This window comes from Malania oleifera, chromosome 9, assembly GCF_029873635.1.
Source record: "Malania oleifera isolate guangnan ecotype guangnan chromosome 9, ASM2987363v1, whole genome shotgun sequence".
Classification (NCBI taxonomy): Eukaryota; Viridiplantae; Streptophyta; class Magnoliopsida; order Santalales; family Ximeniaceae; genus Malania; species Malania oleifera.
The window spans coordinates 94,721,953-94,746,353 of NC_080425.1; the positions used below are offsets into that span (position 1 = coordinate 94,721,953).

Consider the following 24,401-nt stretch of genomic DNA (forward strand, 5'->3'; position numbering starts at 1 on the left):
GCTAAATGTAATCTCAAAATTTTCTAGAAAACTTTAAATTTGCAACTTCAAGAAGATCCCAAAAAATGAAAAATTTAAAAACTCAAACATTGTTTATCAAATGTTACAGAGATTAGATTTTAACCTGACATTATTTTTTTTATCTTTTGTTTTTCTAAATAGATGACACCATTAATTCAGATTGCCATTCATGAAAAATTAAGTTTAAAAATTAATAGAGAATATGAAAATATCACTATGAGAGAAAGGAGTAAGTTTTTGTTTCAACGAACACCTCCTTTATTTAAGAAAAAAAAAATAGTATCAATGTCGTGTGTGTCTTGGTGATTCAAACACATGAACAAGAACGATTCACTCTAGTTCTCAAAAGTTAAAAAAATAAATAAATGAACTAAAAATATTAACACCGCCTTATTCCAATTTTGAGTTTTGAAATTAAAAATAAAAAAAGTTGATGATGTGCTAAAGGAATAATGAGCCAAAATATAGTCGTAGTGTTGAAAAAAGAGACAAAAGGGATTTACTTTAGAATGAAACGAGAGTAACCCATTCTAATATGAACAGGTTTAGATGATTCTTGTGCCTATGTGAAATCTTTACTAATGATCTAAGTTAAAATTTTCAAAATAATAAAATTAAATGTCATGTTACAAGGCTAACATGCAATATAAGAAAATGAAGGGGAAAATGCAAAGGAGCCAAAATAGAAAGGGTTGGTGGTGAAAATAAAGAAGATAAAAGTTAACAATAAACTTAAAGACCATCCATTGATCCCCAAAAAAAGAGTGCAATTAAACTAAACTTTTTTAAAAAAAACATGCCAAAGGGAAAGGGCTAGCATGCAATATAAAAAAATGAAGGGGGGAAAGTGCAAAAGAGCAAAATACAAGGGGTCGGTGCTGCAAAAAAAGGGGGGGCAAAAATTAAACGTTAAGACAGAGTCCCAACCAAACCAAACCCCACAAAAGGCAACCCTACAGCTATGAAACACAGCTATAAATACCCACTGGCCTCTCTGTCTTTCTCCGAAATTAAAAAAGCTTTCCCATTTTTATGGGTTCTCTCATTTGGGACGTCTTCTAGTTTCTAACCCTTCTTCTTCTGCACTGTCTCTCTCTCCTCGCCCCTCTCTCTCTTCCCTTTCTTCAAGAAGTAAGAAGAAGAAGAGATCTTGGGAGAGACAGAGAAATGGGGAAGTACGTGGAGATATTGGACGCAGGGGTGAGGATCGCCGCCAGGTTCCATTCCCACTGCCCCCAGACGGCGCGGATGTACTACCACCCTCCGCCGCCGGCCACCTCCGACGATGCCCACCACCACCTCCAGCACTCCCACGGCGGCTCCTCCTCCGGCACTGGCGCCGGCGAAGTGGGGTTCTTCTGCGGCCCAAAGGGCGTTCTGGGTCTCAACGCCGGCGACGATTTCTTTCTCTATTCTGGTGTTTGATTTAAAAAGAAAAACTGAAGTTGACACTGGGCTATGGACTAATTGACAGATTGAGAGTTTTGTTTCTGTGGAGAGGGAGGGATGCTTTTTGTGCCTTTCTTCTTCGATTGCTTCTTATTGAAATGTTATTGTTCTTTGATTTGATGAGATTTGGGTCCCGAAAGATTCAGTTTATTCATTTATTTGTTTATTGGTCTTAATGAATTTTGGGATTTGGATCGGTTGAGTGAACATATCATGAATTACTTTTATTCTTTTCCAGCTCCGAAAAAAATATTTAGGTACTCAACAAAAACAACATTAACATTAGTTGCATTTCAGCAATAAATAAAATTTAATACAATTTTATTATGACTCAATATTATGATTCTAATTCAGAACTCTTAAAAGGACGAGGACGAAAGACTTCGCCCTCTCTAAGTTTTAGTAAAAAGACAATAATTTTTATTAAGATTTTAAAATTTTAGAAACTTTTCTTAAAATTTTAAAAATTTTAGAACCCATTTTGAAGTTTGCTGAAATACACAAATCATTTTTTTTATTTTAGAAAATGATAAATTTTTTTAGGAGAATCTTTTCCGCAATCTTCAAGGAGGAATGTGATATTTTTGAATGAGAGAGGTGGGTGATATTTTTAAAATTTTAAAAAAGATTTTTATCTTTTTTGTCGAACCTCTAACAAGGTTAAGTATTATTTACCCTTTATAAAACCATTGTTATCATAAAATAGGCAAAGGTGTGAAAATTTTATTGATACATAACATAAATAGCAATGTCTTCATAAAAATATTTATTTTTATTCTATTTCATGATGAATGATATAAATTTTTTGTTTTGGCAATTTAAGATGACAACACATTTTGCATTTTATATTTTTTTTATTACATAAGAACTTCAGCTACCAATAAGCTCTTCGAACCCATGATACGGCACCAAAGCTGCGAATCAGTGTCCACCAACACATTTTGTATTATTGTAGTTGTTATTTGGGTTGTGATTTGTACTCTTCGAACTTTTATGGTAGCTGGTTGGAATTAGAAATGTCAAGAGACGCAGGCTCGTGATCACACCAACATGACCGGTATTGAATGGGTATAATAATGTGGGGCCCATATTACTATAGTCATTTAATACCTATTGCGGTGGGTTCCTATCATCACGGACTCCTATTGCATGATACTTCCAAGTTGGAACTTGAAAGTTGGAATTCTTAGGGTGTTATATATGTTTTGTTTTTTTTTCCCCCTCTTTTATGTAATGCTTGGAAAGGAACTTTTTTTTTTTTTTTTTGAAGAAATATTTTTTTTTAAAAAGTTACTATCTAGATTTTTTTTTTTGTCAAAAAAAAAAGTATTCTACTACACTAAATTTTATGTCTAAATTCTAATAATTTTTTCCCTTTTTATGTTTGATTGGTAAGGAATTTTTTTTTTGAATGAAAATATTTTTTTAAAATTACTATCTAGAATTTTACTTTAAAAAAAAAAAGGATTCTACCATGATAAATTTTGTCTAAATTCTAATAATCCAGATACTAAGATATTTCCTGTTTAAAAAATATAAAATAATTGTCAATTGATTTACGATCGAATCGTCGGTCTTCGAAAAGAAAAATCATTTGACGATTGATATTTTTGAGAAAAAACTGCATTATTTTGAGAAAAAAATAATTATGATATTAGAGCATGCCAGCAATGTTGAAAGGAGTCATGATGGTGCAATGCTTTTCCACAACAAACGTGGGAGGATGACACTTTGCCAATGTAACGCACTTGGGTGCCTAAGGAAGACTATAGAAACCAATAATATTAAAAAAGAGAGGGCTCAATTTTTATAATGAAATAAAAGAACTACTAAATTCACATTTTAAATTTATAATATCTCAATAGTTAAATATTGAAACTTATATGTTCACCAAACCCTACTCGATGAAAACTAGTTACTGATTTATTAATCAGCCAACCAAATATCGATAATTTCATTCAAAACCTACTCAATACTGGAACGATGGATTCAAGATTTATGGTCTCTAGGGAGTCTTGAAACTCGTGCATGACATACTTCTTGATTTTTTATATATATAAAAAATTATAAGATAATTTTTTTTACGATTATTTATCAATAATCATAAATTATTATAAGAAACATTAAATTTCTAAACAGAACAAAAAAATTCAAACTTTTACTATATTGAATTTCCTTTTTTTTGTTTTAGTTTTGATTGATTTCCTCAAATTTCATTTATTTGGATGTAGATCTTATAAAGCGTAAAGTTGAGTAGGTGCAATCCATTTAAAAAAAAAGCTACTACTTTATGCATATCTTAAATATATACTATAACACACACTTGGCTCTATTTAAATCCATTCATGTCAACGAGAACAAGTCTAGGCAGAGAAATGGGATGATGCACAATAGTCTTTTTTGGGGTGAAGTCGTCATTCAAGATTTTGAGAATAATATTATGCCTTTATATTTAAAATATATATATATATTTAAAATTCTTCTTATTTTATGAATTTAAAATAAAAACTATCCTACCATGAATTAATCATTAAGTTTGTGAAAATTTTTGATTAAAATGCTTTCTTTTGATAGTAAATTTATAATTTTTTCAATCCAGTGAAACACTTTACTTAATAATTTATCTTATTATTGTGTGTCTGTGTAAATAATTATATATAGGGGTGTAAGTGAGTTAAATTTACTCCAAGTTACTAAATTTACTCCAAGTTACTCGAACTTAGATTGTTTCCTAACTCGACTCGATTTTACTCGAGTTCGAGTTCAATAATCGTACTCAAGTCAAGTTTCAAGTCAAATTGAGCTTTTTAATTTTATTATTTTTATATTACATATATCATATAATATATTTTTTTATAAATATATTTAATATTATATAACACTATATATATTTATATGAGTATTTAATAATAATTTATAGTCGAGTCGAGTTAAGAGTTTTATGAACTTGTAGTCGAGTTGAGTTAGAGTTTTATGAACTTCTAGTCAAGTTGAGTTCAAGTTTAACAATTATAAAATCAATCAAGATTGAGTCGAGTTTCGAACTCAACATTTTCAAGTCGAGTCAAATTCGAGTATTTTACGGTGTCAACTCGATTCGATTCATATACACTCCTACTTGTATATTTTTATGTTAGATCTGAGTATTAAGAATTTGACCTAAGTTATGTTAGAATTATGGCATTATTACCTAACCCGCTACAATTTATACTATTGAAGCCTACTTATTTATATTTTTAAAATATTTAAACATTTTTTTAAATTGTTAAAACGTGAAAAAGAGAGAAGAAAATTATATATATATCCACGCACATGTATGTGGACATATATGTTGAATTAATCTTTTTGGACTAGTTGGCTTCAGTTTAGGTGGACCCCTTCATCGCCTACCTCTTCTCAATTTATTCTCTGGTAAAGTCTTTGTTCACACGCATAGGTATGCATGCATGCATTTATATGTGTATGTACAATTTTTTATATTTAAAAAATACTTTAATATATTTAAATGCGTCACTATGATGCAATATATTTTAACTACACAACATAGGTCATGAAATAAGCTTGACCTCACTCAACTTAATTCACCTAGCATCCAGGTTTAAATATGTTTGAAGTCTGACTCAATCCAACTAACACTTAGATTTAATACAATAACTCACATGTTAATGAATGATATTTCTTGAAGGTCATTCTAATGATTATGAGCTTTAACATTAAAAATTTTAGGTTCAATCATATGAAAAGTATTAAAATATATGCATGTCAGCTGATTTTAAAAATATTTTTTAAAATCTGAGATAGTAAAAAAGAGTTCTGTGGACCGTAAAATAGGCACGTGGAAATTCGATGCATAATCCAAAAAAAAAATGGTTCCAACTTTTTTTTTTTCAACCTCAATAATATTTTTTTTTCAGGGAAAAAAAAAGAAAGAAGGGGAGGTTAACTGAACCTAGTTCCAATTAGCAAATACAAAATTGTGATATACTTAATTGAGGGGGGGAAATGATTAAGAATAATATATGTGCACCACTTGACTTCTTAAAAGTGTGAACTTTCAAAGAATGGCCCCGCCGCCGCCACCCCCATCAATGGTCAAACCAATACCATGTAGTGTATTAGTATTGAATTGTTAAATTCCACACAACGCGGAGGCACGAGACTGACCTGAGAGACAAGAGCAGGTATGGCGGAAGCTGACCCACTCACAATTCACAATATAATAGTCAACCCAAAACAAGTACCCACAATTATCCCCTTCAAGATAATAGGAAGTGTTGGGAGCAGAACAGTCATACGTGAAACTTGGTGAAACTTAATACACATAGGTGAGCATAATTTGACTCAAAAACTTAAATTTATTGAATTTTGTGTCCAACCATATATGTAAATACTCACTCCAGCAATTGCTCAAGTGGGTCTTACCATCACATCTTACGTAAATAATCTTTATTGACCTCAGTCATACACTTAACCGTCCAACTATTAATACGTTAGGATAATTAACTTCATACCTCGACTATTATAATAAACTCGTTTGAAAAGAAAAAACTGCCAAATTAAATAAAGTTGTGCTAAGATCATGAATTTTGAAATAAAATTTAAGTTTGCAAAAATTTTAATGAAAGTCGAACTAGGATAAGTTAAAGTTCAACAAATAGAGCTCCGTTTAAAAGGGCACAGTGAAGTGCTTCCAAATGCCAAAAGCAGTCAAAAAGGCAAACACTATTGCCATGTTTCTTCAATCCCTTCTGGTTCGGAACAATCCATCTAACATTATGCATACATTTATTTTTCTTAGAAGCATTTAGGGCCAGAGAAAGGCTTAGGAATCCAGAATGAAGTGTTTTGAACGCCACTATCAGTGGAGAGGAAAAAATTCTTAAAAGAAAAAGACTTCCTGGTGGAATTCACCCAAAAACACACAAGGAAAATTTTCCGCTTTGGTGGATTTATATCATCTTCTGCTCACACAACGTGCAAACAGTTCCTCTCGAGGACAAGAAAGTTCTTAGTCCAATTAAACAAATACACAAGACACACACAATCCCTACGTCACCACCCAAAAAGAAAAAATAAATAAATTAAAGAGTGCACGTTCAGCATGCAGGCTACACCAGAGAAGTTCAATTAAAAAACAAATACACGAGACCTGCACCTCCCCCACCCAAAAAAAAAAAAAAAAGAAGAAAAAAGATTAAAGAGTGCTCGTTCAACAAGCATACCAGCGAAATATAGACATGCAAGTATGCAACTCGTAAATACCGAGTTACCTGGCCACATCAATGACTGTCCAGAAGCGGCTTTCTAGCCAAGAAGAAATACATCGGCGTGAAGATCTCTTTCCTGAAAGAACCCATTAGCACTAATTTCATCAGTAATGGTGTGATAACCTTTCTAGAGATAAGAACAAACAAGTGGGGAAACAAAAAACACTTCAAATGCACCTTCTTTTAAGTTTTCTTCAACCAATTGATCATAGGGTCTGTTTGGATCCAGGATGTTGAGAGAAAAGAGGAAAGACACGAGAGAATAAAAAAGAAACAATTTTTTTTATTGTATTCTTCCCCATCTCAAATATCATTAATGAAAATAGATTCAAATATGATTGAAAAATAATAAAAATCAAAGGCTAATGGCATGTGAAAGAAAATATTTCCCATCGATTTGCTGAATTTTTTATTTTCTTTCCCATTTTCCCAGATAACCAACAATAAAATGTCAATTCTTACATCTTTTCCTTTGTATTTTCCAAGCTTCAAATAGAGTAACAGAATCAGTATGGCTAGTAAAGAGGATTGGAACCCCCCCGAGTACAATTTAGAAAAGCATTACTGCTTTGGATAGTTTTAGACCATCTAATTCTATACAATGCCATTTAACACCAAATATATCTTTTGGTACCCTCCCCCTCCCGGCTCCCTAGAAGTCCAAGCTACACAACAGGGGCTAGCCCCTGCCCACCCCTTTCAAGGTTTGAGGCTGAGAACCACAACACTTGTTGAGTAGCTAGAGCCAAAGACACGTGCAAGCTGGAGCCGCGTTGAGCTGTGTCCGCGGCTATGGATTGCCGATTTATTGTAATTCCTCCATCACCATTCATCTATAAATAGAAAAGTGTGTGCGGGTGAAAAATGGGTGTGCAGAACAGAGCGTGAGGAAGAGTGCAGAGAGAGCAAAGAGTGTTTGTATTTTCTCTTGATTTAATAGTGAATTTTGGTGTGCTCCGTGGACATAGGTCAATCTAGACCGAACCATGTAATTTATGGTGTCTCTTATTTTTCTGGCATGTGTTTATTGCTCACAAATTCCTAACAAGCGGTATCAGAGCCGATGATTCGTAATTCTAAGTGAGCGACATCGTAAAAGTCGAGATGTGAAGTTAATTATCCTGACGTGCTAACAGTTGGAGGACCAAGTGTGTGGCTGAGGCCAATAAGGATCATCTAAGCTGCGGATGAATCCGAATAAGGTCAAGACGTGAGAGGTATGATTAGTTCGGAGGCACATAGAATGCAATCTAACGCACGTAAGACGCCAGTGGTAAGGCCCACCTAAACAACTGTTGGAGAATTGGGCTTACTCTCAAAAGAGAGACGATTTCCATTTAAGGGAAAGCAGTTGGAACTCACAAGTGAAGGGGAGATTGTTGAGAATTCCACTTGTGAGCTTGTCCCACGTTGGAAAATTTGAGTAGATCATGGGTGTTTACATACATGGTTGGACCAAAGACCCAATAGGCTTAAATTTTTGAATCAAGTTGGTGTTCACTCATGTGTATCAAGCCCACCCATGGGCTCCTTCGGTCCTAACAAGTTGTTAGGAATCTGTGAGCAATAAACACACGCCAGAAAAATAAGACACCAGAAATTACGTGGTTTGGTTTAGATTGACTTACGTCCACGGAACACACCACAATTCACTATTAAATCGAGAGAAAATACAAACTCTCTCTCTCTCCACTCTTCCTCACGCTCTGTTCTACACACCCATTTTTCACTTGCACACACCTCTCTATTTATAGATGGCTGGAGGAATTATATTAAATGGCGATGGAGGAATTACAATAAATCGGCAATCAATAGCCGCGGACACAGCTCAACGTGGCTCCAGCTTGCACCAACGTGCACGCGTCTCTGGATCCAACTACTCAACAATCTCCCACTTGGAGACGGAGACACCTCCTCAACCAGTGATAAATGATGTGCTCAAATATGTCTTCAAGCATGAAGACCAACTGAAGTTGAACACAACTTCAGCTTTTTTGTAGTTACCAACTTTGTTAGCATATCTGCTGGATTCCTGCTACTTTAAATTTTTTCAAGTGTCAACACGCCGTCCTCTAACAGAGATCTGACGAATTGATAACGTAATCCAATGTGTTTGGTTCTGGAATGAATGCAGAGTTCTTTGCCAGATGCATCGCGCTCTGACTGTCGCTGTACAAAACATTTCTTTCCTACTTTATTCCAAGCTCCGTTAACAAACCTTGAAGCCAAATCATCTCTTTATTTACTTCTGTCATTACTACGTACTCAGCTTCTATAGTGGATTAACAACAATCTTTTGTATCTGTGACATCCAACTAACAGTTGTTGTGCCAACAATAAATATATATCCGGTGTTGCTTCCACGATGATCAATTTCAGTTACAAAATCAGCATCTACATACCCTTGAATTTTCAAGTCTCTTTTGCCGAAACATAGGCACTTATCAATAGTGTCATGTAGATGTCTCAAAATCCACTTCACTGCTTTCCCGTGAATCTTCCCTGGATTTGACATATACCTACTCACAACTCCTATGCTTGGCTAATATCAAGTCTAGTACCAACCATAGCATACATGAGACTTCCAACGGCTGAGGCGCATGGTACCTTAGCCATAAAATCTTTTTCTTCATATGTCTGGGGAGACTAATCCTTAGAGAGACAAAAGTGACCTGCCAATGGTGTATTTACTATTTTAGCGCTGCTCATGTTAAACCTCTGTAAAATACGACTAATGTACTCTAACTGAGATAACCGCAACGTACCTTGTTGCTTATCTCTAGAGATCCGTATCCCAAAAATCTGCTTTGCAGGACCCAAGTCTTTCATGTCAAACTTATTTCAATTTTCTGATCTCTTCTATATCTGATCCTGCGACTAGCATATCATCAACATATAACAATAGAATAATATAGCTAGTACAATACCTCTTAAAGTAGCAACAATGGTCGGCATTACACTTCTGAAAATTTTTCCTCTGCATACAGCTGTCAAATTTCTTGTACCATTGCTTAAGAGTTTGTTTGAGACTATACAAGCTCTTCTTCAATCTGCACACAAAATTCTCTTTACCTTTAACTGAGTAACCTTTTGGCTGTTGCATATAAATTTCCTCATCAAGGTCACCGTGAAGAAATGTCGTCTTCACGTCCAACTGCTCAAGATGTAAGCTCTATGAGGCAACAATACTCAAGACAGATCTGATGGTTGTCAGCTTCACAACTGGTGCAAAAATATCAGTGTAGTCAATTCCTTCCTTCTGCTCGAAACATTTGACTATTAATCGGACTTTATACCTCTTGGATCCATCATGCTCTTCTTTGATCTTGTACACCCATTTGTTGTGAAGGTGAAGAGCCTTCTTACCTTTGGGCAACTTAACTAGTTCCCATGTTTTGTTGAAGGTAAGAGACTTCATCTCGTTTTCATTGCATGCTCTCACTTGCTTGAATCTCCTGTCTGACATGCTTCAACATAACATTCAGGTTCTCCTTCATCTATAAGAAATAAATGATTCACATACCTCCTATTTGGTACATGCTATCAAGAAGATCTCCTAAGCTCTGGAACTGGAGTATGAGGCAGTGGTGCAATAATCTGCTCCATAGGTTCCTCTGCCTAAGCATTCTCGGTATTCTGCTGAGGATTCTCGGTATTCCGTTAACGCGTCCTTACACCTTCTAGGACATCATCCACATCTACATAAGTTGTTTCAAACTCTGTAGGTTCTGTTATGTGTCTATCTTTGTACATTACTTTTTCATCAAAAATCACATTTCTGCTTCTAATCACATTTTTATTTTCATCATCCCAAATGCGATACTCATATTCATCTCCACCATAACCGATAAAGGTGCATTTTCCGAGATTTTGGATCAAGCTTATTCCTGACATAATCATTGATATGTACATATACAACACAACCAAAAACTCTCAAATGTGAAAGTCTTACCTCTTTACCGCTCCATACTTCTTTTGGTAGTCTATAGTCCAATGGTACTAATCCTGTTAATCAAGTAAACTGCAGTGTTGATTGTTTCTGCCCAAAACATCTTTGGTAAGCTGACTGCATACGCATGATTCTGGCTTTTTCTGTCAACACTCTGTTCATCCGTTCGGCTACACCGTTGTGCTAAGGCATACCTGGCACAGTTCTTTCCATTCTGATACCATGCTCATAGCAGAATTTCTTGAACCCGGTGTCATCATACTCATCACCGTTACCAGTTCTCAGCTTCTTAATTTTCAAACCAGTTTCATTTTCAACCATTGTTTTCCAAATTTTAAAAGCATCAAAGACATCATATTTGTTTTTCAGGAAGTAAACTCATACCTTCTGAGAATGATAGTCAATAAATGTTACAAAATAATGCTTCCCAGTTGTGGATGAAATGGTCGTTGGTCCTCATACATCTGAATGGACTAGCTCAAGTCTCTCCTTCTTTGGGGTACTGGTGTTCATTTGGAAACTGACCCTCTTCTGTTTCCCACGTATGCAATCCTCACATTTGTCAATCTTCACTGACTGTAAATCACTCAACTTTCCTTTTGAGTGCATCACCCTGAGTCCTTTCTCACTCAGGTGTCTGAGTCGTTGACGTCAAATGTTGCTATCATCATTTCCTGTAGCAACTGTAATAGACATGCATACATTAGGGGTTACATAAAGAGTTTCACTTTTTTTACCTCGTGCAATCGTCAGTGCACCCTTCAAAATCTTCCATTCATCAACAATGAAAGTTGTGTTATATCCTTCATCTGCCAGTTGACCAACTGAGATCAAGTTCTTCCCTAGGTATGGAATATATCTGACATCTCTTAACTTCCATACTGACCCGTTCATCTTGATATTCATTGTCCTCTTACCGGCAATGTCGCAAGGTTGATCATTGCCAAGGTATACTTTATCGAAGTCACCTGGTATATACTCCTCTAGGCAATCTCTACTGCAAGTAGCATGAAATGAAGCTCCAGAGTCTAACACACAAGACTCTTTTTTGCTCTCCAAAGAGTAGATCAACATATCATCATTTTCTGAAACAACATTTGCTTCTGTTTTCACCTTCATCTCATATTCTTTCTTTGAACCTTTCCACTGGTTTCTGTAATGACCAGTTTTTTCACAGTTCCAGCACTCAATATTCTTTATGCCCTGGGAACTTGTGTCCCGAGAACCTCTGGGTTTTCTGGATCTGGACCGCCTGGACCAGATCTACTGTGATTGTTTGATCGTCCATGCCTGCTTCCTCTATCTCGACTTTCCATGTTCAAGGCTGAACTCGAAGTGTAACCATGGTTTGACTGCATTCTAATTTCTTCCGTCAAAATCATGCTGACAACCTCATCAAACACTACCTTTGATTTCCTTGCAGAACTACTGATTGCAGTAACAATACCATTCCAACTTTCGAGCAACTAACTGAGAATCAATAGGGCATAAATCTCACTATCAAATGTAATCCCAACTGAAGCAAGTTAATCCGACAACTCATTGAAACTATTCAAATGTTTGCTAAAACTTTCACCTACAAACATGGTCATAGTAAATAATCTTTTTTTCATAAGATATACCTTATTAGCGGCTGACGGCTACTCATACATGTTAAAAAGTGCACCCATTAGAAACTTGGTAGATGATATGTGCTTGATATTAAATGTCATAGACTTTGACAACGTCATTCTGATAGCTCCGAGAACTTTCCGGTCAAGCAACTCTCACTCGTCCTCATTTATAAATCCTGACTTTTCCTTCAATGGTAAGTGCAACTCCTTACCAAACAAGTAATCTTAAATCTGCATCTTCCAAAAATCAAAATTATTGCGGTTAAACATCTCGATCTTTAAGCTCTTTTCATTCGACATCTCGATTTGCTAATCAAGACACAGAATCAACTCAAATGGACAGCACAGTTGGATCCAAAACGGCCGAAAACCTTAGAAATGGTTCAAGTCATTCGAAAAACGGACCCAAAATGGCTCCAAAAAATCCAGTCAAAGATCTGGTCAAACCTGGTCAAATCATGTGAACTATAACGGAATATTCCTCTGACTAATGGAGTATCCTTAATGGCGTCACTGACATCATTAATAGACGCCGTTTGCTGACGTGCCAGGGTGTGGGGTCCACTACTGACGTGACGTTGAGGTGACACGGTTTCCACTGCTGACGTGGTACTGTGGAGCCCACTACTACATATTTTGTGGGTCCCACTGGATGACATGGCAGCACTGACGTGTCAGTTGCTGCGGCTGCCACGTGGTAACTGACGGGGATGTCACGTGTTGGTTGGTCGGGTCTGGATGAACCGATATGGATCTAGGTCAGGTACGGTCCAAGTCTGGAGCGGGTTACAGGGCCAGATCGAAGCGGCCGAGTGAGGAAGACGCATGGAGCGCGTGTGGGTGCGTGGCCGACAAGTCGCCAGCGCGTGAAGGCACGTGAAGACATGGACGATTTCGGCATGGCACGTGTGGTGCCGTCTGGGCTCCTTTCAAGCTCCAATTTGCATTGTTGGCTTCGTTTCGATGAGATGAATGTGCTAGTGGCCTTAAAACTCAATTTCGAGACACTGGACAGGAATCTGTTTTCGGTGAATTTCTCCAATCTGGCGTTTCTGCTTCAAATCAGACTCTAATACGACTTGTTAGGACCAAAGGAGCCTATAGATGGACTTGATACACATGGGTGAACACTAACTTGACCCAAAAGCCTAAGCCTATTGTGTCTTGAGTCCAACCATGTCTATAAGCATCCATCATCCACTCAAATTTTTCAATGTGGGACAAGCTCACAAGTGGAATTCTCAACACCTAAAAATCAAATCATTGGATAGTCCACTTAGGAAGGATATAAATTCCTTAATAACAAATGAGTTCAAGTAAATAAGTCGCTGCAAATCTTGGCTAGAAAAGTCCTAGGAGGCTGTTCAATTAAAAGTTTTTTTTTTTTTTTTTTTGACACTGGATTAATTTTTTCATTTCAAAAACTTTTTTTCCCAACCAGGGGTAAGGAAGAGAACAAATTTTATAACCACCTAAGTCGGCTACTTTCCATCAAATCCTTTTCAAAAGCTTATTTTCATTAGCCACAGGGAGGCATTAAGGCTAAATGGTAGAATTCGTGTTAATGCACTTTGCCACTTGCCTACTTCTAATACTCCAAGGAACCCGGTTTCATTTCCAAGGCTTAGAAACAAGACAATCTAGGAACATACACAAGAAAAGAAAACTCTCACCTTCCACCTGCAACTAAACCTTCTGCAGCTTTCTCTAGAAAAGCTTGGACTCTTTGACTTCCCTTTGGCGCAAGTCCTACAGCTTCTAGGGCCATGACCTAGAAAGGAGAGAAAACAAATACAAATCAACTACATCAATTCCCTCAAGTGCAGTAGAATACATGAAAAATATCATATTTCTCTATTGACATTTTGAGCAATAGATGATATTTAAAACATTAGGCAGCATAGAAACGGATGTTACCATGTTTTTAGTAATGTAGCGTCCAATGGCTGTTAGGCGGAAGCTACTAAGTGAAAAATGAGTTTTATCCAAGGGCAAGTACCAAGGGAGAGGCGAGCCCACAGCAAGATCTTTGGCCCATATAACCTTGGGAGACCAAGTGTACAAATTATTCCTCGAGACAATCATAGTTTAAATCTCTTAAAAATTCAGATAAATTATCCTCTGCGGGAAAACAATAATTGGTTATTCACCTCAAAACCTGCTTGTTTCAAAGCTTCAAGGCATTTTCCCGTTAACCTTATGTCTGGGAGGCCATCACCAATCTCAATTTCTGCCTGTGTCCACAAAATATTGTAGCATTCACTATTTGGAAATCCTGAATAATAAGTAACTCAGCAAGATCCAAAATAATTGTTGCTAGTGTATCAAACCTTAATTTTTTGATGTTCTTGGTTGTCAGGATCAAAGGAGTCGGTCATGCACCACTCATATGCAGCAAAACATTGGCCAGGCTTCAATACTCTGTAGATTTCTTTATAGCATCCGAGCTAATATAAACCAGTAGCAAAAATTAGACCAACACATGCAAAAGACAGGCCAACAGGACAGAGGAGGAAAAAAAAAATCTTAAAAGTACCATCCAGAAGAAGTTGGTCTGCCATTCTACAGAAGTATAAATTTATCAGACTCAAACTAAGAATGAATATTCAAGAATGACATACTGCATCGGGTGCATGGCAAGTAGCTTCAATTGCATATACTGCATCAAATGTGTTGTCAGAAAATGGCATTTTCATGAAGTCAGCCTGCATCAATATGAAGCATATGGGGTCCATCACTGCAAACAAATTTGTTATACCATGCTATTTTCTCCTTTATCAAATAATCAATAATGACATCAATAAAAACTAAGTAAACAAAAAGGGGGCACTGCAGTGCACATGGATCCTGCAAGCGTGGTGCTTGGGAGCATGGCGTTAAAAACTGAACCAGTGACCAACCCAGTAAAGCCACTGGGTTGGTCGGACCAGTCGAACTGGTGGGTCAACCCCGTGGTCGAATCAGTGATATTATATATATACTATAAAGAGGATTTAATGGTTTTGATGATTGTATTAATAATTATTATTAGCTAGCAATAGTTAATATAAAGTAAATTTGAGAGATTGTTTGATCTAATTAAAATTTACTTTTAAGTTTGGGTTTACGAACGAATTTCATGCTTCATATATATGAATTTTTATGCACTTGAATAAAACTAAATACAAATTTTATTTTACATTTTTTTCCCAAATTTAAAAATTCTACATTCAGGATCTTAAACATAGATTAAGGATTTAACTTAATTCATTTTCAAAAGATTTTTTTTTCTTAAAATAGTTTATGAATGTGTGTGACTTTAGATATATGCAATAGTTTTGTATTTTATATATAATACATTTCTATTGACTATACCATGTGAACTGTGTAGTATATCCATATCATACATAGATTCAATTATAGCACATAAGTATTTGTGGCCTAGTGGTAACAGCCTCCCCTTCCTTCCCCACAGACCAGGGATCAACTCCACTGGGTCAACCCGATTGACTCGCCAAGTCCAACTGGTTTAGAGAGAGTCATCTGAGTCTAATCGGGTTGACGCCAGTTCTTGAAATTTCCAGTTCTTTAATACAACCGAACTGGTATAATGGCCAGTCCCAATCCGACCAATTTGGACCGGCCAATCCGGTCCAGGTTTCAAAACCATGCTTGGGAGGGTCAAACATACACAGCCTTCTCCCACAAGTGTAGAGGCTGCTTCCACAACTCAAATGTGCAATTCCAATATTGCAATGAAGCAACCTTACTATAGTGCCAATGGCTGGCTGCCCTCAAAAAGAAGAAGAAAGCAAAACAATAGAAAATGGGCGAAAAGAAGAAAAATTAAAACAGTAGAAAAATGAGCAAAAAGATAGGAATGGAGATAACAGCATTCCTAGCAGACAGAGAGAGAGCGAAAGAGAAAGAAACTTGAATTGCACTAACCTTCACAAAGTCGCAGGTCCTGTCCAATCCTGCAATGCGGTTCAGTTCCTATAGAAATGTAAAAGCTTGATGACATCAATTCCGTGCAGATTACATAGCAGTTCATTGTTTATTATTGAACAGAAAACTGATTGTTTGACTAGAAGATCTATTATTACACTATGAAGAAATCCTTATTGTCTTTGATCAAACATGATTCAACATAGTCTTCAATTGGCAAAAGGACTAATTCAGAAGATCATTTGGTGGCCACCGGGAATGAAACAAATCATGTGGGTCCAAATCTCTAAGAATTATCAAACAATACAATCAGGAAGTGGAAAAGCCACAGCTAATGATAGCTGCTGCAGATAAATACAAGGGTTATAAGTCTCACACAGCAAAAGTGCACACCTTTCCTCTTGTTATCTGGTACTCATTGTTGTTCAGGCCCGTAATTGAAGTGGAGCTGCAGCACATCAGCATACATTAAATGAATCTCATAGCCATTTTCTTGTAAACAAAGATGTCAAAGGACCATATAAGAACCTTTCTAAGATGCACTAGTTCCAACATTATCGTAATTACTGAAAAAACAATACTGTCAGTCAATGAAAAAATTATTACCAAAGCTGTGATGCAAAAAGGAGAAAAAAAAAAGGTTCAGCTAAGTGATCTACTTGCAGCACCTCATCCCCAACTTATCAATATTTTTCAGTCCATTCAAGGGCCACTGGGCCTGAGATACATAGCTGGAGGTAGCTCATTTCCCATCCCCTACCCCTTTCCAAACCACACCCCAAGGTTCAAACCCGAGACCAAGATAGTAGTCCCAAGATTTAATGGATGTCCTAGGAGATCCCAACTTATTAATTTCATAGCAGAATTTACATGAAATTTGATCCTAGAAACAATACAAGCCCAATAATTGTTCCAAAAGCATCTAACAATCTCCTCTGCAAAAGCATTGTTTTCTTTATCAATATTGGCATCTAAAACAACACTTCTTTTGAAAGAACCCAATGTTTTAAAAGGCTTAATCGAGGCTCCCCTTGAGGCTTGCCTCAAGGCAAGGCATGCCTAAAATGCCTTGAGGCTCAATATAAAATACCAAATCCCAAAAAGGCTAATGCATTACATACTGATGCTTACGCATTTGCACAAAAGGCATACATTTTGGACCTTTTTACTTGACGCTTACGCATTTTGGGTGTGTGATTCTCAAGTAGGATTTGGCTAGAGAATATTAACTCCATGGTTATATAAAAGGAATGTCATAACATGAGTTGATTTCTAAAACTCCTGAACCTACCTTTCCAAAACAATTGAGTTGTATCTTAAATCTTGAAGAATAATTTGAATGTTGTAATGTCTAGCTATCCCTTGTAAGGATTTACTTCATGAATTTAAGTCAGCAATTTTTTTGAATGGCCAACAAGTAGTTTGCAAATTATATTTGATTTTTTTTTTTTTACATTATATTTGTGATTCTCTTAAATTTTTCTTTATTTTTAAAATATGTAATTTTTTTTACATATTTTTATCCAAAAATAATCTCAAAAGGCTTACGCCCCAACTCCTTGAGGCTTACACCTCACCTCTCAAGGGTTAGAGTGCCTCACCTTATGCCTTCGCCTTTTAAAACGTTGAAACAACCATATGAGTAAGTTGAAAGCATGAAATCATTAAATCATGAACAAGTAAACAATATTAGCCAAAAAACAAAACACTAACAACAAATCTAAATGTATAAAAAGAAAATGGGAAAACAGAAAATTCACTTCACCTAAATCGAGCAATTTCTCTAAGTGGCCCACCTATTCCACATCCTACATCCAGCACCTACAGCAGTCAAAGATTTCGGATCACAGATTGGATTCAAATAAACAACATAAAATCTATCCCTCATGGCAGAAAAAGAACTGAGATAACAAACCTTTAATCCAGGTTTCAGGCCTAGTTGTAAAGCAAGGAAGTGCTCATGCCTCTTAATGCTCTCGCGAAGAGACTCGCCTTTCCATCTGCAGATATAATTACAAAATTTAAGATTAGTTAGTATCACCAGCATCAGTGAAGGTTCCCAACAGAGCAATGTAAGGTTTCTAATAAGAGTGTGCAACAGTGCATAAAAGGTTTGCTTGTGTATAAGAGAAAAAAAATGGAAAATGAATAAAAATAAAAAAGTGACAATAATAATAATATGAACCTGGGTGCAAAATGGAAGGACTCTCCCCAGCCAAACTCATAGAAACTGGTGACAAGGTCATAATATTTGTTAACCTGAAATCCATAGATGGCAATTCCTATAAATCAAAATATCATGTTTGGAAGACAATCAAATGGCTTCGTATCCACATATTAACTGCACACTATTCCCAGTTTCATTTGAAGGATATTGCCCTAGGTCAAATTGAAAAGCATCGAAGGATTAATAGAGTTGACCACATGCGGTGACAGTGTGTGACTTGCGGACTTATTGTCTTGTCGTATACCTGCTTTCAACTAAAGGAACATCTTGTGAGATGAACCCAAAATTTTTCATTATTCAAACCAACAGAGAGACCATAAAAACAAATCCAGCAAGCCAACATAGCACATTTTTTGGGCCTTGGCTACACAATGAAGGATAACCCATCCCCCATCGCATACTCCTTCCCAGCCCTCATAAGAACCTAAGGTCCTGAGACTCCAATATGAAATCATCATGCTCGGACCATCAGAGTTCAACACAATTTTACCCTAGTATATTCAGAGAACAGTGTACTTCCCATTCAATGACCTGTGGCTTCACCGCTGAACAGTGAAATGAAACAGCCTCCACTCTCCCACAGTTCATGCACATAAAAGGAATACGAAGGCCAATTTTAGCTGCTTAAAGCATCACAAATGGTGCAAGCATCTACACTCTTCCTTGTTTCACACTTTCCAAATAAAATGGCCATAGGTATCTAACACCAATGAAACTGCATATAAATTTTAAAAACGTCAACAATTTCTAAGTTCCTGAAAAACTCTAAACGAAAACCAATTTGCCTAATAGTGAAGTATGAGCAGTTCAATTCATCAAGCATTTGCTTCTCTAGGAAATTAAATGCTAAAAAAAGTCTCTATGTGCAATTTTGGCTCCAAAATCCATCTATCTTAAAAGCACTAATGTTCAAGGGAATCGTCAATCCATTAAACTACAAATGAAGCATGTAACAAAAAACAAATAGCATGTAAAGAAAGAATGAAGTGTGTTCAAGAGAATCTTACACCATTTTAACAGAATGAAGGAAGCATTAAATCTAGATGAGAAAACCAAAACGAAACTAGTCAATCACATTATCCCAGCTACTAGCATGTAACGAAAAACTGGACAAAATGTAATACAGTTTCCAAACCAAATATTTACAATGGAATTGATTAAAAAGCAGGTGGTCAACTAGTGTGTTATTCTTTTTCAAAAATACAAGTTGACAAAATAGATTTTAAATATTGAGTTATGTTACCATGTCACTGTAGTTAGCTTTCCTCTCTCCCTCTTCACCTCCATAACAGACATGATACTTCTCATACCTGAATTATCAAATAAAAAACACTCATATCACAGACTTCAAGTAGATCAATAAAAACTCAAGAACAGCAAACCTACAAGGGATTGGGGAATAGACTACATTTAAGCAAATTAATCCACACTTCAAAAGACTGCACTCAGTATTAAGGAAAACTAGATCAAGAAATTTTGTAGAATAACTTACAAACTAATCTGTGAACAGCATTCAGTATCAAAGAAAACTAGATCAAGAAATTTTTTGTAGAATGACTTGCAAACTAATGTGTATAGAAAAAAAAAAAATCATAAAATTTGCTGAGGACACTTCTTTAACTTTTGAGCATAAAAACTTGGCCTACTGCTTTTATTCACAATTTTACCTAGTATCTAAATACAATTATATGTACATACAAACATACATAAAACTTGCAATTTCTCTATGCATACATGTATATATTTTATAGAAAAAGAAACCAGAAAAATCAGCGCACCCTAAACAAGTCAACAAGGAATGCCAATCGTGCTTATTGAATGATGGGACATGTCCCAACAAAATTTTAACTAAAATTAAATATCCATATTCCTCCAAATCCATAAATATTTCCATGCCAAAAAACAAGATTTTTTAAACTGATGTGATCATGTATCCATATCAAATCCCTTCTGCACTTTTGAAAAAGTAAAGATTTCTTCCACAAAATGAAGTTGTTTCCTTTATTTTTCTTGTACAGTTTTATTGAAAATAGAATAACTGTCCATGTTAATTCATATATTTCTACGCATACAGCAACTTCTATTATACATGCATAGTCATTTTTTTAACCTTCTTTTTCTTTTGGGAGTGGGTTAAGCAACTTAGCAGTTGGCTAAATCTAAGTGAACCAACAAACTTAGTTGTTCATTAATATTATTATTATTATTATTTATTTTTTATCATAAATGTAAATGTATTGACCAAAATGGATATGTACAGACAAGACACTCTGGGCATACCCGAGAGAAGGGAGACCAAGTCTCCACAAACAAATTCAAGCAAAAACACAAAACCTGGGCATACCCAGGGCCAAAAAGGCTTTACAAAGTATTAAACTCAATAAAACCCATCAAGAAATAAGATAGCTGGGTTCCGGTGACCAGGTCAATTTATCAATCAACCAAACCTACAAAAACCATAAAACATTCTCAAAACCAACTAATCAATCCATATCCAAACAAATCATTGATTGTCTAGACTAGGATCCTTCATCCTTCCATACTGAAAGCATTGGGTATTGTTGTACATCATTATGTATGTATGAGGCTGAATTGTTTTGATAATTACTTCGGTATGAGTCACATTTCCTTCAAATTAGTTTTTGTTTCTGAAATTCCAAATGAGGTACACTGTGGCAGCAAGACTAGTCTTCTTTGCAACTGCTTGAATGCCAGTCCCTCTAGGCAGGACCTAATCCTTGGGTTAGCCAAACAACTGGGTTAAACACAGAGGCGAATGTGCACAAGTCTTATCTCTCATGTCTCATGTTTCTCAAGCACAAAATATCCAAGGTTGTGCCACATGACCCAGGTGATGATCAATAGACTTGAAGAGGGGTATGAGTGTATTGTACATAATACATCCCAAATTAGAGAATAGAGCTGTAAATGACCCAGACCAAGCCAAGTTTTTACCTTTGATTAAAACTAGACAGGCTCAAGCAGAGATCATACTCGCTTTGAGCTATCCAAGTTGGCTTTAGCATGGCTTGATGTAATCAAGTTGACAAGTTGCTCAACAAATCTAGGCACTTTCAAGTAGTATTTGGGAGCATGGATTTTGAGGCTTGAATTTAGATTTATTAGAATTTGGAACTAAGTCAATACAATGTTGTACTACATTATTATCCTTTATCCAAATCCACAAAAATTCAAATTTAACCGCCAAAATCCATGCTCACAAATGCACTGTTAGAGTTTTTATATAAAATTGACCACTCACCTAAATAGTTATAGAGGAAAAAAAAAAAACAAAGAAAAAATTTGTTATGAGAAGACCGAGAGGATCTAAGCCACAAAAATAATGAACAGATCAATTGTGAAGTCTGTGATGCTAAAAATCCAGAAACGCACCTTTCCCCAGAGTGAGTAGACAGATCAAGATGTAATGTTTCAGAAGCAAACACATCAGTCAAATGTTATGCGATGTTTCAAAGTGTGGGACCCCATCAACATATACAAGTTCGCGCAAGCCAAGAATAAAATAATTGAACTAAACTCCCAAAGAAACTGCATAGATCGAGTCTACCACTCCAGGGTAAGCATTTTTAAAAACAAAGCAAAAAACTAAACGAATTCTGAATAAATTTTCTCCCAATCCTAGAATTTGAAACTAGACGAATCATCAATTCTTACGGAGTAGCCAAAATCCAAAACGGCATTTAGCTGAAAGCAGATAGAACTTGAACAGAGTTACAGGAGACACGAAAGAGACAGAGAAAACTATACTTCTCGACAGCGGAAAGAACTTCGTGTTTCTCTAGCTTTCCACCGAGACCAGAAGCAAGATCCAATGCTCCAGGCTTCGACATCTCGCGGTCTGAAGCAAAAAGACAACAAGATTCAGAATGAGATTTCCGGATGCATTGCAACTTACAACGCGCGAACATCAAAAAACAAAACAATAGATGCATGTATTGTGCAACAATATCAATGCCGTAAATGCAGCAGAAAAGAGAGAGCAATTACGCACATCAAAGGAAGAATGTGAAGAAACCCTAGAGCTCAAAGCGAGAGAGATTTGCGTGGTGTGAGCTGTGATTGTTGACTGAGAGTGAAAAACGGATATAAATAGAAAAATGGAGAGATAAGAAAAGACGACGAGCGAGAGAGAGAGCCGGCGAAGCGATGGTCCATTGGTTTGTGCTTTAGCGGCGACAGCTAACCCGCACACGTGCAGCGTGAGTACGTGGTTTTGTTTTCTTTTTCTATTTAATTTCATATCAGATTATTAAAAGACCTTTATTTAAGTTATAGGTTTTTTTATTGTTAATTTTTTACCATTTTTATAAAAATAAAAATTAAATTTCATAATTTTATATTATTTTAATATAAATAAATAGTCTTTTTTAGTTAAATAATTCATTTTATACACTTTAAAGTTAAATTTAAATAAAATAATCATAAAAATTAAAATATAATTGAAATAAAATTATGCATAAATTTTAAAAAATAATAATGAAGCCAATTATAAAAAAAAATTTACAATTTTTTAATCACGTCTAATAAAATTGTGAAGTAAATTTTGAAAGTACAACAATTAAGTAAAATAATTATAATAATGTTATTTTTATTGAATTAAGTTTTAATGTGTATTATTTTGTAATTTTATTATTTTAATCATAACTTTATAATATTATTTGATTTAAAGATGAATCGAAAATTTTCATATTTAATTTTTAATTTCTTTTAATTTTATAAATATTAATCAAATAGATTGTTAGTTTTTATTTTTTAATCTTGTTTAGCAACACCTAAATAAGCAAATATCAAATAGATTTTAAACTCGAAAACTAAAGATATATTGTTGTTATTTTCTATTTTTTATTTTTATTTTTGCATAGTAAAAAATATATATTATAAAAACACGTTTTGAAAAAACATATTATAAAAACGTATTTATTTAGGATTTGTTTGGTATCATTACCGTTTTTTTTTTGTTTTTCATATCATACTATAAAAATGCATTTGTTCATATTTATAGTTTTTAATTGTTTTTTTAAATCTGCTGCCATATATTTTAATATGTAGAAATATTTTTTTGATTAAATTATTTCAAATTTAAACGTACCAAAACTCAACATGATTAGAGTCTTATCTCCAAGTCCACTTAACTAACTTAATACTTTTAAAATTTTTTGAAGGTCAAATTAGCGAATATGGAAATTACTTTTAATAAATAATAGAAAAGGGAATGTAAAATTTTGCTTTTTACTGCAAATCAAGGTTTTGTTAACTTGAGAAAATAGTTTTTTATTTTTTTTATTTTAATTATTAAAGAACAAGTTTAAAATTGTTAATATCTATAAAAACATACTAAATTAGATTTTGCATGTGATTGTCACGTGGTGTCATGTGACATCATTGGCCCTACTCAAGTGACTAGGTCAAGCATTTGGGTTTGAATCGTTTAGCACTTTTTTCTTTTTCTTATTTGATCAAATCATAACTCAATCGTCCCAATACAGACAAAGCATGATCACTTTTTTAGTTTGTATAAGAACGTTTTTAAAATTTTTATTACTTTCTAAGTTTTTTCTATAAATTGTGGAAAACTAAAAATGTCGTGTAGTATCGCCTCGTCTAACGTTTGATAAAAAAATACACTTCTCATGAGATTTAAAAAATGTTATTAACCTCTCCTAAGATTTGTCAAAATAGACACGGACCTTTTTTAAAAAAATATCTCTTTTTATAAACTCTAAGGAGAAATTTGTGTCCTTTTAACAAATCTCTTGGGAGGTTTTCGGAGTTTTTAAAATCTTCGAGGAGGTTTTTGAGAATTTTGAAATCTCATGTATGAGTTCATTTGGATCAAAGATTTTACTTGGAAAAATGAAAGAAAAAGAAAAGGAGGATGAAATTTATTTTCTATTGTATTTTCTTTTATGTTAAATACTATTGAAAGT

The 24,401-nt window shown here is 35.0% G+C and overlaps 2 protein-coding genes across 4 annotated transcripts; one reads left to right on the forward strand and one right to left on the reverse strand.

The window, feature by feature from the left end:
• Positions 1-967: 967 nt before the first annotated feature.
• Positions 968-1,593, forward strand: LOC131165005 (uncharacterized). Its single transcript, XM_058122608.1, has one exon. It carries the CDS (start codon positions 1,189-1,191, stop codon positions 1,444-1,446), a length of 258 nt encoding a protein of 85 aa, XP_057978591.1. The 5' UTR covers positions 968-1,188; the 3' UTR covers positions 1,447-1,593.
• A 4,801-nt stretch (positions 1,594-6,394) lies between these two features.
• LOC131165006 (cycloartenol-C-24-methyltransferase) lies at positions 6,395-22,660 on the reverse strand. 3 transcript variants are annotated; one of them, XM_058122610.1, is made up of 15 exons: positions 22,466-22,660; positions 22,222-22,312; positions 19,697-19,763; positions 18,412-18,485; positions 18,142-18,226; positions 17,992-18,047; positions 16,620-16,674; positions 16,227-16,274; positions 14,921-15,004; positions 14,630-14,746; positions 14,450-14,533; positions 14,217-14,342; positions 13,973-14,070; positions 6,741-6,813; positions 6,395-6,619 (listed from the first exon to the last, which is right to left on the reverse strand). In XM_058122610.1, exons 2-14 carry the CDS (start codon positions 22,302-22,304, stop codon positions 6,750-6,752), a joined length of 1,041 nt encoding a protein of 346 aa, XP_057978593.1. In that variant the 5' UTR covers positions 22,305-22,312; positions 22,466-22,660; the 3' UTR covers positions 6,395-6,619; positions 6,741-6,749. The 3 variants fall into 3 exon arrangements, 2 of the variants coding, with proteins under 2 accessions (XP_057978593.1, XP_057978592.1); XM_058122609.1 differs by having other exon boundaries at positions 6,395-6,813; XR_009139388.1 differs by lacking the exons at positions 6,395-6,619; positions 6,741-6,813 and adding an exon at positions 8,770-9,409 and having other exon boundaries at positions 9,503-14,070; positions 22,466-22,614.
• Between the last annotated feature and the right edge of the window lie 1,741 nt (positions 22,661-24,401).